At 44.8% G+C, this 19,139-nt stretch overlaps 2 protein-coding genes across 2 annotated transcripts in view; one reads left to right on the top strand and one right to left on the bottom strand.

Annotated features, from left to right (window-relative positions):
• The window catches only part of glis2b (GLIS family zinc finger 2b), a 29,639-nt gene extending 27,722 nt beyond the window's left edge, over positions 1–1,917 (bottom strand). The window contains exon 1 of the mRNA XM_047571209.1: positions 1,208–1,917. The gene's annotated coding sequence lies outside the window, so the exon portion shown is untranslated. The remainder of the gene's footprint in view (positions 1–1,207) is intronic.
• A 3,453-nt stretch (positions 1,918–5,370) lies between these two features.
• On the top strand, positions 5,371–15,492 carry tfap4 (transcription factor AP-4 (activating enhancer binding protein 4)). The gene is made up of 7 exons (XM_047572959.1): positions 5,371–6,040; positions 8,938–9,103; positions 9,197–9,295; positions 9,412–9,582; positions 9,658–9,819; positions 11,849–12,019; positions 12,153–15,492. Exons 1-7 carry the CDS (start codon positions 5,952–5,954, stop codon positions 12,303–12,305), a joined length of 1,011 nt encoding a protein of 336 aa, XP_047428915.1. The 5' UTR covers positions 5,371–5,951; the 3' UTR covers positions 12,306–15,492.
• Positions 15,493–19,139: the final 3,647 nt, after the last annotated feature.

Raw genomic sequence — 19,139 nt, 5'->3', positions numbered from 1 at the left:
AGCAAGGGGCCTGGAGTAGGGAGGCAGGGAGGAGAAGGAGTCGAAGTTCTCCCTCTGCAGGAAGCCTCTCTCCACGCCTGCTCCTCTCACCCACGTACTCTGCGAGAGGTTCAGGGGGTCCGCGGCCATCTGTGTGACAGCGTCCCTCTCAGCGTTCGCGTCTCATTGTTCACGAAGTGCCTCGCGGCCTCCTCACAAGCGCACAGCCGTCCCACTGTGACACAAAACCCCCCGATTGTGCCTCGATCCGCATTGTGGCCGTTTTAATGATCGGGCCTTATTCCCCTCCAGCGCGGGCCCTTGTTAGGTCTGCCTTGGCAGGGCTCGGCTCCCTCCTCTGGCATCCCTCTGGAACAATGGGCCCATGGGAGGCAGCCAATGGAGAGACGGTCCATCGCGAACCCAGTCCCAGTGTGCACACAATTAAGGCTTAGGGAGAGTGGAATTGCTTAATTGGAGGAAAATAGCTCTTTATCTAGGCCTCGCTGCCTGTGCTCATCCTTGCCCCCCGTGCTACCGGACTGGCTTCAACTCACTGCGAGGCAGAGATGTCAACAGTCCCGCTCATCGAGGTTATCCAGTATCATTTAAGTTAAAAGTTGGCATTTTTGAATCGGCTGCAACAGGCTACCCTCTTTATTTACCAATACTTAACTCACTGAAGTGACTGCAAGCGAGTCGAACTCTTTATCAGATGTTGTGAGAACCAGAGAGCTCAACCCTGCGTCTTGCACAACAGCTGGCTGAGCTGAGCCGAGCAGAGCTGAGCTGTGATGTGCGCCTCTCTATATAGGGCAGGATTTGTGACACTGCTCTAAAACTGTCTCTCGGGGCTGAGGAGTGGGATGCGGGTTGAAGGGAGGACGCAGACGTAGGCGCTGACTGTTTTTTTTCTTTTCTTTCTTTCTTTCCTCTTTTTCTTTTTTTTTCTCTTCCTGCGTAAATGGCACAAAACGCCGTCAAAGGCACGTTCGCCACGACCCGGCCTCGGGTCAGGCTGCGCGGGGAGTCCGAGCTGCAGGATGTCGGTGCAACCGCTGGAGAGCCTCGGAAAATAGGTCACTGCCCTGTGCGAACTCGTGCAGCTTTTCACATCGCAGGAGCGCGGCCACATCAGCGCGGACACGCACGACGGTGGACACCATGCACAGAAGTGACATGCACATAAAGAGGGAAGGAAGGGGGGCGGGGGTAGCCCCTGGCTTACCTTGCAGCGAAAATGCCGTGGATACTGGCCGAGATATCTCCGGCTTGGTCCTCGTCTCCCAAACTTCGCACGCAAAGTCCCGCGGCTCAAACGGCGTCGGTGTCAAGTGACTCCTCGTCAATCTGTCCCTTCACTCTTCGATAAAAAAACGAAAAACGGAGCTTACGCGTCTTGGAAAAATATCACTAGGTGTCTGGAGAGGCGGTCCGTTCCCAGACCATTGTCAGGATTATTTTTAAGCATGGAAAAATCAAACATGGGCTCAAACGCAGCGTGTGTGACAGCTGCTTGTACAAATAAAAGACTTATCTACGAAGTGACAGCCTTGTCTGTTGTCGTGGGGGGGATATTTCGCATGTTCTCGTCCCACTGGAACCCCGTCAAAAAAAGTGTAAACACCCAAATCCACACCGCTGAGGGAAAAAAACGAAGAGCACTGTTTTGCATCAAACGCGCAGAGGTGATTTCTTCCTAAATTCAACGCGCATCGCTTAATGGCAACGCTGGTCAAGAGGTGGTGGTGGTGGTGGTGGGGGTGTGGGGGTTTCCTAGGGGTGGTCGTGGTTCTCCGGGGGGGGCTATGAGGGCAGTTCAGAGCGCAGGGATGGCACGAAGTGGTGGGTAGGATAGATAGGGCGGGTTGGCGACGGGGTGTGGGGTAAAAGGGGAGGATCGTCTGCTTCTTCTTCTTCTTCTTTTCCAGATGTCGATGTGGGGCTGCCTTGCTCTCTCTGCGCGCAGCTATCCCCGCGTTTTCTTCTGCCGTGTTCCTCTGAGCGATCGAGGAGACGCTGAGTGTTGATGGTAGTCTCCCCCACGACCATCTGAGGAGCGCAGACAGCCGCCCGGAGCCCAGCCACCCCGTCAGGTCCAGCCCAGAGTCTGCCAGCTCAGCGCATGCTTACTGCTCCGCCCCTCCACCATGGGCAGTCCCCGGCTTTTCTCCAAACTCTGTCTCTCTCATTCCTCCTCTGGCCACCGCGCAGGCTTGCACTCCTCTGTTTTATTGTCGAATATTTTCTTCTCCAGAGTTTTTGGCATCTTTCTCCAAGTGTTGGCCGCCGCCGATGCCCCGGCGGTCCAAGAACCATGAAGACGCTGTTGCGTAATTTCAGAGTTCAGACTGTACACAGGCCAATAAATGCCACTTTCAGTAAATCAGTTCAATCAGTTTAACAACTTGCAAAATATAGACTGTGGGGGGGCACAAGATGCACAAAGATTATTGAATAAGGAAGTCAATGTGCGTCTACTTACTGCATTTACAGAATTCCTATTTTAAATATGGCCCAGGGAGGTGCTCCTGGTATTACATATATTCAGTTCACTCAATTAAATATTTATTAATTATATTAACATATATATATATATATATTTTAATTATTACACATTTTGTCATCGTGCATTAGGTCGAACTAATTTTTACTAGTGGTGTTCGATACCACCGATTTCCTTTACGATCCGATACCGAGTAAAATTCAGGCGGTTATCGCTGTTTCCAATCCGATACCGATACTTTAGGACACAGACATACAAAATATGTGAAAATGTGGTTTCACACACACACACACACAAATGACAAGACCATAAAAATAAATTATTATTTTAATTATTAATAACCACTATAAAATGAAAACATCTTAATTGTGACCCTGTGCTCTCCTCTTCCGTCCTCCTCCTCATAATCATAAACGCCTCCTGCTCTGTCTTGTGGTTTAACCTGAGGTGTTTCACAAGGTTTGTTGTGTTGCTCAATAGTTTAGTTTTTTTCCACTGTGTTGCTACATTACCTCGAATGACTGAAGTATCAAAAGTATCAATATTTTGTTTTGAGAATCGATTTTAGAGCATAAAGACCTGGTATGGAAGTATCAGTCTTTCAGTATCAATCGGCACATCACTAATTTTAACAACTCTTGGCTGTGAGTTAGCTACCAGTGTATAATATTTTGAAGGTATTTCTCTTATGCACAAGCTATTTTTCCCCCCCAAGTCAAAATACTAAAACCGTGCCTCTAACTCCACACTCTCAGATGTGATGTTTTATGTAATAAAATGCAAATTTTTGTGTTTTATAGAATAATTGTTTGGGGAAATTAATCGTCAAAGGCCTACTTCACTCATATCTCAAAACTGAACCGAAACACAGCAGTTTAAAGTCTAGCACTAACATTTTTTGCACTAGAGGGCTTAAGTACAAAACCACACACGCGTCATATCATAGTAACATTCATAATATCCCAGGAATGTCCTACTAAATGAAAGTTTTAAATTCTTCAAAATCACTCCTTAAAAAAAATTCTCCTAACCCTCTTTGTTTCACCAATAACAACATCACGAGGTCATACATCAGTCTATGTACGTTGCTTACACTGCATATACTATATATTCACACACTCACTTGTCAGAATATTAGGTGCACAACTAAACCTAATGCTAAACGTATAAGCTTCTTAAACGTTATGGTATTCAGTGTTTGTTTAAAATATCAGAGAGCTGTTGACTCCTCATTTCAGCCCCATTTTAGTCACAGGGCTAAATAACAGAAACACTTTCCCTGTTTAATTCAGATTCCAGTTTAGTAGCACCACAAACAACATCTTCCAAAATGATCACACAGCTGAATTACTTTATTAGGGATTTATATCAGAAAGCATTTGTACCTTGATGCAGTGTGTGCTGAGCTCTGAGCTACTACAATATATATATATATATATATTTAAATCTCCTCCAGGAGGAAACCATGCATGTGCTTTGCATTGTGTTAGAATGATTATAACTAACTGACTGTGTCGTCTTGTGTTTGTGATCCTCCCCAACTGTACAATAAGAGTGTAGTAGTTACCTTCCACCACTAGAGGGCATAAACTTCCATAAACTGCAAGAAGATTTAATTTACTGTCCTTCTATTACTATCATGTATTCTGAAAATATAGTGCCCATTTCTTAATGAGAGCGACATCTATTGCTGCGTTTCACATTCAAATTAAATTAAACTCTTCAGGTTTGCATTCTATTTTGCGCATTATTATTATTATTATTATTATTATTATTATTATTATTATTTTATGGAGGCGGGTTATAGCCTCAGTGTCTGTATAAAGCACAAAACCTGGCAAGTTTGTGTTCATTAAGTTTTTAAAGAAAAAAAATAGGCACCAATAATATAAAGTTATTAAAGTCAGTTTGCAGATTTTAACATGTAGCTGAGTTCAGCTATGTTTTTTATGTTTGTTTGTTTTTTAATTGCTACAGATCGCAGTTTGGGCATGTAGATATAATAATGTGGTTTAATCTAATGCATTAGAGCAGTAGGTTAAACAGCTATTTATTTAAATCATCGAGCATTTTGTAAACTGTAGAATAAAAACACATAATTTAGTCTATAAGGTGGGATAGACAAATATATTTTATATAATTTAGTATTGAATCATATATATTTGTGTGTGTCTGAGCTTATATAATAAATTCTAGGAAATTTAAAGAATAGAAATGTAAGTATACATTATATATATTATTTTTATGTCAATTGATCTATTTTATGTGTGTTTTCTATTTAATGCGCTTTTATTATTTGTAAAATGCAATGCTTTAACAGCGTCCCCCCGTTTTGTAAATCACTGCAGTGGTTTGTCACAGGCGCGTCGTTCACAGCTGTGCTCTTATGTAAACGCCAAAGGACCAAACTTGAAGCCGCTCCACGTTTCCGGATGCGGGATCGGATCCACCGCTGCTCCCATTTTGCCCCCCCCCCCCCCCCCCCCCCCCCCCCCCCCCCCCCCGCGTTCAGCCTAATTACGCTGGTACTGTAATAATTTACCCTGCCGTTCGAGACGCTGTCACGCCCAAGATGGTGACCGGCGTGGGCTGCGTGGTGTCCCTAAAAGTCCTCCCGGTGCGCTGTTGCTGTGCAGCGCTGCCAACTCGTCAGCTGATCTCTCTTGTGCTCTTATCACAGCTGTTGGAGTATCCGCCCCTGTAGTAGGCCCTGCTCTTTGTGTACTCATCCGAGCTGTCAAGGTGAAATTAACATTTGTGTTTTTGCTTGGCTACTAAAAAAAAAAAAAAAAAAATGAGTAAATCATTTTTTTAATGATTTGTGTATTAAAAGTAGGAGTTTGGGTTATTTTTAAAAAAAAAAAAAAAACATATGCAAAATTAAATGCAGATATTTCCTTTTGTGCGGTAGTTACTTTAACTAAACACCATTCAGTCTTTAATTAGCTTCATTCTGCTCCCTTTATCTCCACATTTCTGCGCTAAATAGTCCTTTGTTTACACGCAGTCCCCCGTCTCTGCGGAAGGAGGATTTTTGCGGTAGTGCAACGTGTGTGAGTGTGTGTGCGTGCGTGTGTGACTCCTACCAGCTGTTTCCCGCCTTGAAAGCCATCCGATCAGCTGCACACACACACACACACACACACGCACACACACGGTCATGCAGAGGGAGAAAGCAAAAGGGGGAGGGCGAGAGAAAGAGAGGGAGGGAGGGAGATAGAGAGAGGGAGAGGTAGAGCGCCACACACAACGAGGGAACCCCATCAGCTGGAAGTCGAGTAACATTACAACTCTGAGCAGCCTCAAAGTATACTACATCACACAGACGAGGGGTTCACATCTTCCTTGAGGATTATACCCCTGTCGGATCAAGAGATTTTTTTTTCCTCCCCCGGCGTCACCTCTTTTCTTTTATTCTGCGGAGACTGTTTTCTGTTTTTCGTGATCAAACTGGCGAGAGGCGAGCATGGAGTATTTCATGGTGCCAGCCCAGAAGGTGCCCTCCTTGCAACATTTCAGGAAAACGGAGAAAGAAGTGATCGGCGGTCTCTGTAGGTGCGTATTAAACGCGATCCACGCGCCACGCCGCGCGTGTGATTGGAAGTCATCTGCTGGAGAGCACACGCACTTAGCGATGTCGCTGAGGCAACATGCTTGATCTGCTGTGTTGTTGTGTACACGGCTCTCCCTCTCTCTCTCTCTCTCGCACCCTCTCCCCCTCTATCGGGGGGCTGCGGGCGTTAAATTGCCACCGAACGCCGCGACCGATCGAGCCGCGGGTCCCGCGCGGACCGCGGCGTGCTCTGCGTGTTGTTGTTTTTCCACATTTGCCTCGCGAAATCCGCGTATTTTGTGGCTAACAAACACAAACCACGTGGTTCCGTGCGCACCACGCTGCTGCTGCTGCCGCCGCCGCTGCTCCGCTCCGGAGCGCACCATCTGATCTGATAAACCCTTCAAATAAAGCAGCAGCTCCGCGGAAATGTGCCGCGATTTGCGCACGGACGGAGAAGGGGATGAGGCGGGCGGGCGTCGCGCGGCGTGGAAAAGGGGGCTCATTTTCGCCGCGCACGCACCGCGAGGGGTCGGCGATGTCGCTCACAGCGAGCCGAAGTTATTGTGGGTAGTGCGGCCATGCTTGTGGCTCATGCTAAAAGTGGTGAAGGAGGGGAGGAGGAGGGGGAGGAGAGGAGCGGAGGGGGGGGGGGGGGGGGGGGTCTGGCGTTTGTTTCCTGTTTATGGCGCCTTGTTTTCGATCACTCCCAATGTGAGAAATGCACAGCTGTTGTTATAATCACCCCCACTCGAGGCGGCGGTAGTTTTAAGTGGCTTTTCGGAGCGTCTCGTTGGCGCTGTGGAGCCGCCTCCACTGCGTCTTTTCATCCCGCACCTCTGCCATGCTGCCTGCCGCATTGTTGTAATGGCGGAGGACATGAAAAGTCTGCTCGGAGCACGGAGGTGGTGTCGGGCACAGTAATAATAAATATATATATTTAAAAAAAAAAAAATACGGGAGCGTATTCGAGTTATTTAAATACGTTTCTTTCTCGCGCAAGGAGACATTTGACGTGCGCGAGGAGGCAGGATAATGAAATGTGGTGTTATTAATAAGGGGGTGTGTGTGCGTCGCGGAAGGCCCGTAAGTACGTCCACAGCCCAGACTGGCGGAGGGATACGCTGCTGCTGCTGCTGCTGCTGCTGCTGCACGGAGTGACGCGAGCAGTCCGGGAAATGTAGTCCCCTCCCTCCCCGCCCCCCTTTTTATACTCGTTTCAAAACCTCATAATTGGCGCACAGAAATCAATCAACTTTAACTGTTTTAGACAATAATGACAAAACTCTTAATTTCTCACAGCTCCAGCTATATGACTATCATTACAGATTATGTTCATTACTGATTAATATTCTCATTTATTTGTCTATGAAATGTCAGAAAATAGTGAGAAGTCTATTAAATGAATATTTTTTTCTATTAAAAAAAATGTCATAACTATTATTAAAATACTTGTGGAGCAATCATCCAATTCCAACTATTATTCGATTAATTGACCGATCAGTTCAGCTCTAGTTAGTTTCGCGGTACAGGCTCTCTTGCTGCACGCTTCAGCCCACGCTAATAATTGGGACCCGGACCTTTCCTCGGTGGTGGTCTGTGTTTGGGAAGTTCAGGCCCAGTTGGTCATGTTTTGGCAGTGGATGTGTTTGTTGGATGTGGCCCTGCAGAGTTGCTGCATGTGTGTGTGTGTGTGTGTGGTTGTGTGTCTTTGCACACACACACACACTCCTTTTCTCATCTGCACAATTGTTCCCAGTGTTTGCACTGAGGCAGCTGAGTCAGTACAGATAAGAGCTCGACCAGAGAGGGTCCCGGAGATACTGAGCTCGGTACAGAGGATGTTAGAGGAAGTTCACGTAGAATTTCCACTTGACCGATTCACGGCGGGTGGCACGTCCTCGGTTTATGTTCAGGTTTGCGCTGATCTAATCAAACCTCAGAAACACTGAGCTGTGAGATATCTGCTTGCATGTGCGTTACTACGGGAGTCTGCAAGGTTTTTCAGGCCAAGGACCCCTATCTACTATGTTTGTTCTATATTGAACTGGACCTAGTGCTATTTATAAATATACATTATTATTATTATCACCATTTTCATTTAGTATAACGATATTCAAATAATACACAGATTCAAATATTCATATTTTTTATTTCTAATACGTGCATCAGTAGTTTTAAGTTTACCTGGGGACTGTATAGGCTCTCTTGGCGTGTAATATGCGGCCTCGTGATTGGCTCAGCAGCGATATGGGGCGGGGCCTACTGCGTAGAACAGGCTTTGTTACTTTGATAAAATATGTTGGATTCATGGTAAGGTTAATATAAAGAAATTTAATTTTGTGGGGAAAAAATATATATTTAAAAAATGTCTAATCAACCAAAGATTTTGCGACCCAATTGGAGTACCTCCGTGGATCCCCTAGGGGTTGCGAACCCCCCGTTGAAGACCTATGATTTACGAGACAAAATCACATTTAAGCAGGGCAGACAACCACAGTGCGGTCTGGAGCTCTTGTCATAGGGCTAAGTGTAATCTTTGCTTTACCTCGCTGTATTTAACCCTGGAATACACAGCTATTAGTTATGGTAGACAGGAGTGGTGATGTACGTTTGCTTGGTGGTGAAATAAAACATATTTTTAAGGCTATGATCTCTAGATATGCAAGTAGCATCTATATTCTCTACCATTCTAATGGTATTAGTTCAGGTAGTCCCAGCTGGAATCATATCGCGGCTCATAGAAGCCTAAACCGCCTATAATAGTGTTAACGTTAGTAATATTCCCTTCACTCACGCATTAAGTCATTCTTAGAAATTAAAAGAAAGGAAGGGGTTGGGGGAAACTGGACTTCTTTGGCCTTCGTTAAACTAGCAACTTTGCTCCTCTTCCCCACAGTCTGGCCAACATCCCCCTGACCCCCGAAACAGCCCGGGACCAAGAGAGGCGAATTCGCAGAGAGATCGCCAACAGCAACGAGCGTCGGCGTATGCAGAGCATCAACGCCGGTTTCCAGTCACTTAAAACACTCATCCCACACAGCGATGGAGAGAAGCTCAGCAAGGTGGGTCACAAACAGAGGCCTGGATGGTGAGTTAGATGTAGCTGTGCGGGTCTGAACTCACCGTCGTAACCCCGAAACATTGCTCCTCCTCAGGCTGCCATCCTGCAACAGACGGCGGAGTACATTTTTACGTTGGAGCAGGAGAAGACGCGGCTATTGCAGCAGAACAGTCAGCTCAAACGAATCATACAGGTAAAGCTCCGCAAACAGTTTTTTTGAAGGCATCACCAGGGCATTTCTGTCTTTCCAGACCTTCGGTCGGAGCTTTCATCTAAACCAGACGCCTCTTTTCTGTTCGATCTCCCTAGGAGTTGAGTGGCTCCTCCCCCAAAAGGAGGCGGGCCGAGGAGAAGGACGAAGGGATCGGCTCGCCGGACATCATGGAGGAGGAGAAGACCGAGGACCTGAGGAGGGAGATGATCGAGCTCAGGCAGCAGCTAGAGAAGGAGCGCTCGGTCCGGATGATGCTGGAAGATCAGGTAACGAGGAGGTTTCGGGGTTCATTTAGGATTCCAGCTAAAGCGTTCGCTCACCACGTTAATTGTGCGCGTCAGATGCGTTCCCTGGATGCCCAGCTGTACCCGGAGAAGCTGAAGGTGATCGCCCAGCAGCTCCAGGAGCAGCAGCAGCAGCAGGCCCAGACTCAGAGCCTTGTCCGTGTGCAGCAGCAGCACAAGCAGATGGAGAGGGACCTCACTCCGGCCCACAGCCCACAGGTTGGAGACATTTCTAATTGATCCTGAGTCACATAAATAGGAAAATAATTTAAAAAAATATTGTTTTTGATCTTTTTAGTGGGGCTGGACGGTATGACTAAAAATGTATATCACGGTATTTTCCAATTTTTTAATGCATAATCATGTGTTCACAACATTTTCTACTGGTGGAGAGAAGAATTAATGCAGTACGATGGGCCTGATATGGAAATCTAGGGACATTTACACCTCAGAGATTAAAAAAAAGGAATTAAGTATTATCAAGATGAAATGAAGAAACAGGGTCAGTTACAGTTTCATTTATTCTGACACATTTATTCATATTTAACCATATTTAAACTGCTATGTCTGTAATGTCAATAGCAGTGCGACCGGCTACCGTAATAATTGTAGTGTGCGCGCAACATTTTCTTTGTGCTAAAATTGGGGACATTTTTGGAGACAGCTTTAGCCAGGGGGACAGATCATCCAAAACAGGGACTGTCCCCAGAAATCTGAGACGACCTTTCGATCTTCACCACGCCGCGCAGTGACGACCGCGTGTTAAGAAGTTTCATTGAAAACAGCCGAGTCTGAAACGGAAACGAATGCCGGTATTCGGTGTGAACCGGTTTACCGCGCAGCCCTGCCTTTTTACGACTTTATTGGAAAGGTGTTAGTGAAGAGACAAGAAGCAATAGGGCAAAAGAAATGTGGAGATCAATGGAATCAAATTTGAACTTTTAATTAAGAGAAAAAAAAAATTCACACGAATGGACCTTTTTAGAGCTAAATTCTGTCCATTTTACGCATATATTTAATAATTCTCTGTACACAATTTAGAGAAATATTTTATTTCGGGTGCAGTAACCTAAATTAAGATGTCAGGGACCAAATTCCCTATAATACACGACTACCCGCGCTGCAGACTTCACAAAAACGTAGTCATACATGAGGTAGAGCTGTCAACAGCCAAGACGGATTTACGGCGTGTTAAACGAGCTGCTCACACATCTTTCCGCCGTGCCTGTCTCCTGCCCTGACAGCTGCTGTATCCTGTTCCTGCAGCGAGGCTGGCTCTAACAGAACATGATGCCAAATCAATTGCCGGGCGATGTCTCGCCCATCCAATCGCTGGCAGCTGGGCACTTGTAGTAAAAGATGATTGATACGCTCCACATTAGCCGTAGCGCGCTCTGGCTGAGACTGCCCAACGCAGCTGGATAATATGACCTCAAATCAATATCGCTATGAATTGGTAAAAATTAACTGCAATAAATTACCGGGAGGCAGTTATCGGATGTTTGACCACGCTGACGCTTTAATACGTGGTTGGCAAACTACTTGTTCCTAGAGAAGAGGGATTCAGGAGTTTGCAGATTTACAGCTCTAATCTGCAATTTATTGCTCCACAAACAGAAATCTCAAACGCACATTATGTTTCATTGAAGAGGAAAAGTCTGTAAGGTTTTCGGTGAAATTGGCTTGTCTGCGCGAATTGAAACTGCACATTTCTGAGGATAAGGTGAAGGTACATTCATTGAAAAAGAATAAATGGGGAAAAATGAATGATCACGAGGTCACTGTTGATCGGAAATGAATGAGTTGTTGCAAGGACAGCAGCCGGATGGAAAATGAGTGACCTTTCATGCTCATTATGGAGAAATCGGTGACGGCAGCAACAGGAGGAGCTTTTAATTAACAGTTATACAACTAGCTGGACACACATCGGTGACCTTTTAATTTGGGTTAAGTAGTTCTTTTTTGTTTTTTTGGGGGTTGGCGGTGGGTGTGCTCCTGTTTATTTGAGCCCTTATTGATCTGAAGCGCTGACTGTAAACGGCAACGAAACAGCGGAGAAACCTTTAATTGCTCAGGGTGTTGGAAAAAAGCTTAACGAGCCGCCCAATTAGCTCGATTTCTAGAGGTAGCTAGACGGTGAGGAATTAATTCCCCCGGTGAGAACGTTGAGCCGGAGTTCGGTCCAGAAGTATGTGTGCGCGGTGCGTTTTAACTGGTGTCTAATGGCTGGCGGTCCCTTTTTTACCAGGTGGTAGCCCCCCCCGCCACTCCCCCTGCACCCACGCATCACGCCACGGTCATCGTCCCCGCACCTGTCCAGACCCCTCAGCCGCATCACGTTACCGTGGTAACCATGGGCCAGACATCGGTAATCAACACGGTGTCCACGTCCCGACAGAACCTGGACACAATCGTTCAAGTAAGACCCAGTGGAACACTTTTTTATTTTGTTATTATTATTAGTATTATTATTTTTTGATGCATCACGCTGAGTGACCACTAGAGGGTGCTACCGCTGCTGCTGCTGCTGACAACTCTTATCTTAACTCCAGGCAATCCAGCACATCGAGGGCACCCAGGGGAAAGGGTGCGAGGAAGAGCAGCGGAGGGCGGTCATCGTCTCCTCGGGCCGCGTCCTGTCCGACGCCGCCGGCTCCGACACGGCCTCAAACAGCGACGGGCCGGACGACTGTTTGCTGCCTTGAGTTCTTCTTTTGATTTTTTTTTTTTTTTTTTTTTTTTTTGCACGACACACACTTACACATACACACACAAACACACACACTGAACAGGCCCAGGCAGACCAGGGCTACGGGAGGCTACAAACTCCCAGTTCTCTCGTTCAGTGGACATTAACAGGGCTGGTAGACAGACTGAAGCACTCTTTTTTTTAGTTTTTATTTTATTTTCAGTACGCGCCATGTCGTACTGGTATAGGCAGCCCAGATTAGAGGTTTACACTTAGACACTCGCAGCCCGTTCTCTTCTCGTCGTTTCTCTGCTTATCTCTCGTTCACATACTCATTAATCTATAGACAGATTATTAGAGCGACTACTTCCCTGACTGACCTGTAACTACTCGTATACTGGATACTAGAATTTTGAATGTCTGCTAAACATCTCCATTAACTACCGGAGGGGCCGTTCCCTCGACGCGGCCCTGTTTCCGCGTGACTCATCGGTGAAACAGGATCCGAAAGTCGATGAGGAGCCCGGCGGCGCGGCGTCGCCAGAGCCTTTTCATCAAGACGAGCATCCTTTAAAGCATCCTTCATACGGCCTGACCCGTCTGAGCTGTGTGGAGAGACACTGTGAGATAACAAGACTGTCCTAAAGTTCCACCAGATTTTGTTTTTCTCCAACAAATATGCTATTTTATTCTTGTGAAGTATTTTTTTTTTTTTGTTTCGTCCGTTTCATTTTGTTTCTCTCGAGGCTCCCTCTGCCTGAGAGCGCCGCGCTGATGAGGGTTTAAAAAGCTGTTTTCATGGCCGACTGGTGCTCACAGGAAATGAAGCAAAAGGCCCGAGAAGAGAGAGACGCACTTACTGGGTCACAACTCTATTTTAGTTTGTTTGTTTGATGCCATTTTTTGCCGGGCTGGGTTCCCGGTAAATCCCACATTTGTTTTTGGCCTGTTGTTCTTTTTACTCGTGGCCTGACGAAAAAGAAAAAAAGGAAAAAAAAAAAATCACTGCTTTGACGTTTCTTCTCTCCCCTCTTGAACATAAAAGCACCTGGCTTTTTAAAATAAGCTTATCCGTGGGCCCTGTTGAATAATATTTTCTGGTATGTGTCTCTTTTTAGTGTTTTAAATCAGCGAGGCTTGGTGGCTCCCTGGACTCTGGCAGTCGGTCCACTTTTCGCCTTGAAATTACAAAACTCGTACATACGCGTATGACTGACATATACAATCACTCGTTTGCTTTGTCCTAATCCGATATCCTATTTTTGTTTTTGTCCAGATTTTGGTACACCTGTCGAAGCAGAGTATGCTAAAAGGAAAGAAAATATGAGTGCCCGGTGAATCTGTTTGAATGTGCCGTGGATGTGACTGGGTAGGCTACGCGTGCTCTATGCATTTCCATACTTTGATTGTTTGTCCTGTCTGTTTTGCTAGTTCGGACCATTAGGTTTTAAACGTGTTATTTAGATCTCTCCTTTCGACGGACGGATTGACTTGAAGGCGTGCAGCGGAGGGAGGCAGCAGCTTGCCTTACTAAACAAACAGTCCCGACGCCGGCCTTAACGCAGCCACGCGGCTGAAGTTGAGCGAACACTTTATCTCGGGCGGCTGCAGCCGGAATCCCTTCTGTTTTTTTTACTTCACCTTTCCGGTCAGGCTTGCAAAAAACAAAAAAAGAAAAAAAACGATGGGATGTTTTTGGAATGTACACTAATCTGCCGCAACATTATGACCGCCTGTCTAGTTTTGTTTGCACCTCGTGCCTCCAAAAGCAGTCGTGCTGTCTCATCAGAGAGTGGACGTGGGCCTTCTGAGGGTGTCCGTCCTGTGGTGTCTGGTGACAGAATGTTGTTAATAGGGGGGGCTTTGAGGGGGAAGTAGGGGTGGATCATCCCACAGATACTTGATCGGTTTGTGAATTTGGAGGCCAGGTCGACACCTCGTGCTGTTTTTCGCGTTTTTATGATTCCCGAAGTTGTTCCATCAAGGAGTGTGATTTCTGTGTAGTGGGTGGGTGGGGGTTTGGGGCGGGGGCTGGTCTGATCTGGTCTGGTCTAGGTGGGTGCTACATGTCTAAGTAACATCCACACGAATGAACGCCAGGTCCAAAAGTTTCCCAGCAGAACGGTCACCGTCAGTGGTTTTAATGTTGTGGCTGATCGGTGTATGTAAATGCCAGTTATTTCGTCGGAATTCCTGCGTTTGTGTCTTTATGTTTTCCTTTAAAAATCCCAACGACCATTCTGGCCCCTCCTTTCTTCGTGGGGGGGAGGGAACAAATTCCACGTGGAAACGTTGACATTCCATAAAATTGAACCTTTTATTTTGTTTGTTTGTCTCCCACCTGGTCACTTTTCAAAAGTTACGCCTATGTAGGTGTTTTATTTCACATTTATGGCTCTTGACACATCACTGCTATCGTTACGTAGCATTTAGCGGCATCAACGTGTGTGGATGGAGTTTTGAACTGCTGGGCAGATGAACACACACACCCCCATCCTGACTCATGTCGTGGAATCGCCCTTTAAAATATATATATAAATATATATATATATATATATTGATGTCAGCTGCACTGAAACAAGCGAAACTAAATCGTGGGATATTTTCCCAGTACTTATATTTACAGGAAGGGGGATTCCTGGATATGGAAAATGTTTGCATGCTCTGCGTTTTGTGGAGCCGTTGCTTTTTTTTCTTTCTTTTTTTTTACACCTTGTATCGTGTGTTAGGAAATGTTACGTGGACATATCAGATTGTCAGATGAGCGGGGCGGGGCCTGGGGATCACTAAATGGGGTCAAGATTACAAAGCACTTACTGTACTATAGTGGAGTTCGCCTCTTTCTTTTGGGTGAAGGGGCGTCTCCTTCGGCTGAAGCTCTTGAGGTCATGAGGAAAAACCGCACAGCTGTGTACCCCCCCTTTCCCTCCACGTCCAGTCCTCCTACATCTCGTTTCATGTTTTTTTGTTCTTTTCGCTATCGCTGTAATATCTTATACCTCTTCACCGTTTGCAACTTTATGTCCTCCCTATCCTTTCGTCTGTTCTCTGTATTTTTTTTTTTTTTTTTTGTAAGACCTCTAAATGCATATGGTCGTCAAGAAGCTATTTTGTTTTTGTTTTTTTAAGAGAAATGTTTTGGGATAAAGAGGCTTGTGCCTTTGTAAAGACAGAATAATAAAGTTTGTACTTTGTTTTTTAAACACTGCGTCTTCTAGACCTCCTTTTTTTTGTTTCACTTTTAATGACTTAATGCATAGGTCTTCAACGGGACGTCCGCTGCCCCTAGGGGATCTTTGGAGGTACTGCAGGGGGGCGCAAAACCTTTGGTTGATTAGACATTTATGTATACATATATATACATATCATTTTTCCCTCTTAAACACCCTACTTCTGCACATATTTAAACAAAATTAATATTTGAACCTGTATTATTTAACTTATATTACTAATATAATTATATTATTACTTAATATTGAATGCAAAATGATGATAATAATAATGTATATTTATAAATAGCACTAGGCGGAGTTTAATATAGAACACATATAGTAGGTAGGGGGTCCCGACTTCACCAGTTTGAGGATCCTTGGCCTGAAGAAAACATTGAAGACCCCTGATTTAACCCGTTTAATCCCAATGGCAACAATAGTTGCCGCACTTTTTGGAAGCTCTTGAAGTGTTAGTTTGGCTTTGGGTAGCTGATTAAGTCTTTAAAATGAAAGAATACGGTGTCTACTACAACTTATATCAGTGTTAATGGTCACATCACTAGGCCTCTTTACTTAGGCATGAACTTATTTTGCAGGGAAAAAATTCGGGACTAAATGGGTCTGAATTTCTCTCGTTCCCAGTACAGCCGTACAGCTGATGCACAAGTGTCTGTTCCTGATTGGTGGATGGGATTTTGAAGCCCCCGTGTCCCCCACCCCCACCCCCCTCATCCCTCGTCTCTCCGGCTCGGCAGCTCATTGCTAAATTAAGATGGACCACCTTCTCCGTCTCAGTTAACACGCACAGCGCGGACAGCAGGTGGCGTCTCTTGCCGTCTCTTCCGGGAAGCCCGCAGATCTGTTCCAGGCCATCTTGTTCACACCCCGGCACATTCATTCAGAGATGCCAAAAACCAGCAAGTTGAATGTGTTACTCATTCAGCTGGTTGTGTAGCCGTAGGGAGAAGGAAAAAAAAAAAAAAGCAGTACAACACAGTTTTATACATGCATCATGTTATCGCATCATTTTATTCAATACAATGTACATACACGATACATTTTTCCCAGCGTTTATATATTTCTTTTACAATCCCACGCCACTGGTCCAATTTTGGGGCATTTATTTGCAACCATTTTCAGGTTATAGCTTTTCTACTACTTGCCAAAAGAACCTTCAGTAAGTCTCTATCCTTGTGTAGGTATGTGTATTTCACCAAGATATAAAGTAACAAAAGATAACTCGTTATAGCCGGATTTTTTGGAGAATCCCAAAAGACATGATGATGGTGATGGTCATAGAGTCTCCATATCGTCTCCAACAGAAGACTCCTCCTCCCATTTTTATTTGATGTATGCCATAGAGTGAGTTTTTGAGGCTTGTACTTTGATACATTCTTAAAACCAGCTTTTTACTGTCCTCGTTTTCGCATGCGTCATGAAATGTAAAAATCAAATTGTGTGCTTTTTCCTCTTTGGTCTGAGCAGTTCTGATCACAGCACAGCGACACGGGTGGCGTGCATTCAGGTGAAAACCGTTGGTTGGCGTAAAAGTTGATAATTGTACACAGATAATTTTACTCTAATTGCCTGCTCTCATTCACGTCCCAGTAGCAGCGGCGCTAACCTGCAAGGTATGGACCTGCCCGACAGGAAAATCCTGAAAATCCTACACCAGCAACCCTGCAATTAGAGGGCAACCGGTGACGCAACACTGGAAACACAAAATATTGGGAAAGAGGAAGTAAGTGTGCCCGTTTTGATGTAATAACAAACTGTGCAAATGACGCATCCAGTATCTGGGCTAATGTAGAGACGACTGTTAGAATACGTCCTATTTTATCCTGTGGTGAAGTTTGGGCGGTTCTATGAGAATGCTCCCAAATATAATACCAAAAACAACATTTTGATCCCTAATTAATGCACAATTTTACAATAACTTTTCATGTATTGTAATTAGATAAATTAATCAATTTGTGATTCTGTAAGAACATTGGAAATGCTGCCTCAGCTTAGCTAGGAACTTCTGTTTATGTGCTGCTGCCGGTTTGTCGAATTGCGACACAGATTCTGGCGTCTGTCATCCGTTAGTCGACAATAAATGAATGTTTACAAAAACTCATAACGGATTATCCTTTTTAAAAAAAGCGATCACGCCCCTTTAAACCACTCCCCACCACCGGTGAGGCTCGTCCGGATTAAGGCCCTGTCGCACTTCAAAATGAACATGCCGCAACGTGTGGACACCCCTCCAGAGTCATTTGGGACGGACACGCTCGGGGTAAGAAGCTCCTGCCATTTTTGGGGATTAATTTACAGTTGAGATGTTAAATCCCAAGGAGCCGTGAGATTATGTTCACCACACTGTGTCTGCTCGAGTGCGATAAGGCGGTAATCCGCCCGGCGTTTAGCAGTGTTCGGGATTTTGGGCTGACTCAGGGGTCTCTGTGTTCCAGACATACCCACTCCTATGCTCTTTCATTCTCTTACTCCTCCCAGCATGGCAGCAAAGTGAGTATTGTGCCTTCTTCGCCAGAGTAAGGGTGTGACAGTCCCCTTTAATACTGTTACGTGAAGCACATTAACCACCAAGCACACGTTTGTGGAATAAAGGTCTGTGGCAGTTCATTGAGATGTTTATTTTTAGTAAAGGATGTAAATCTGAATGTATTTGCTGTCATTATTTTAGAGGAAGGCATGTTTCCCTTTCAAACCAATTGACTGAAGTAGGTGCGAGTTATTGGAACAGACTCCCAAAACACTTAAATTAACTCAATTATCTGCAAAGTCAGTTTTAAAAATAAATAGAGAAAAAGTATAATTAATGGGGAGATTCTCTTAGATTGTGTCTAATGATGTTTGTTTGTAGTACTCTTATGGTTTTGTCTTTGTTTAGAATTAAGTCAGTTATTACTTCATGTCTTATTAATTTTTTCTCATTTAGGATAATTATTGGTTTTGTTTTGAAGATGATATTTGTCAATTTAAATGAATTTGTTCATTTTATCTGTTCTTATAATTATTGTTTTCCAAGTGTATTTAATATGACTCCAGGAAGAAGAAATCCTCGTAACCACACGCCACGGCGTCGCACATCGCAAGAGCTGTGATTGGTCGGCGTGCTAGTGGCATGTTTCTGCTATAGAAGAGAGCAGCAAATTAGGCCACACCCCCCATTTTAGCTAAAAACAGACCATTGGCGGTAAATGTGACATCCTTGATCAATTCTTATTCATTCCACAATGTTAAGTTACTTAATCATGACATAAGCATGAAGCTTAGCCAACGTCAACCCTTTCATTAAAAAAATAAATAAATAAATTTAAGCATTAACAACTCTGATGACTGACATTAGCTAACATAAGCATTAAATGTGTTTGCCGCATACATACATATCAACAGTCAGGGTCCCGGGCCTTTCCATCTTTGTTCTGTTTTATGGCCTGAAGCCATACATTTATTCGTTTTTTGTCCCTCTCTCTTGAGGAGAGCAGAGAAAATATCAGAGTTTTATCTTTTAAGTTGTTTGAAGAACAATACACAACACAGCAACATCTCCTTTGTTTTCAAAAATAAGGGGGCGTGGTCTTTCAGCGATGTAAGGTTACTCTCTTCCGTAATATTTCCAACTTTTCCGTGCT

This window comes from Mugil cephalus, chromosome 20, assembly GCF_022458985.1.
Source record: "Mugil cephalus isolate CIBA_MC_2020 chromosome 20, CIBA_Mcephalus_1.1, whole genome shotgun sequence".
In the NCBI taxonomy this organism is placed as follows: domain Eukaryota; kingdom Metazoa; phylum Chordata; class Actinopteri; order Mugiliformes; family Mugilidae; genus Mugil; species Mugil cephalus.
Note: the sequence above shows the minus strand (reverse complement) of the source record. Positions and strands in the feature narration are given on the sequence as shown.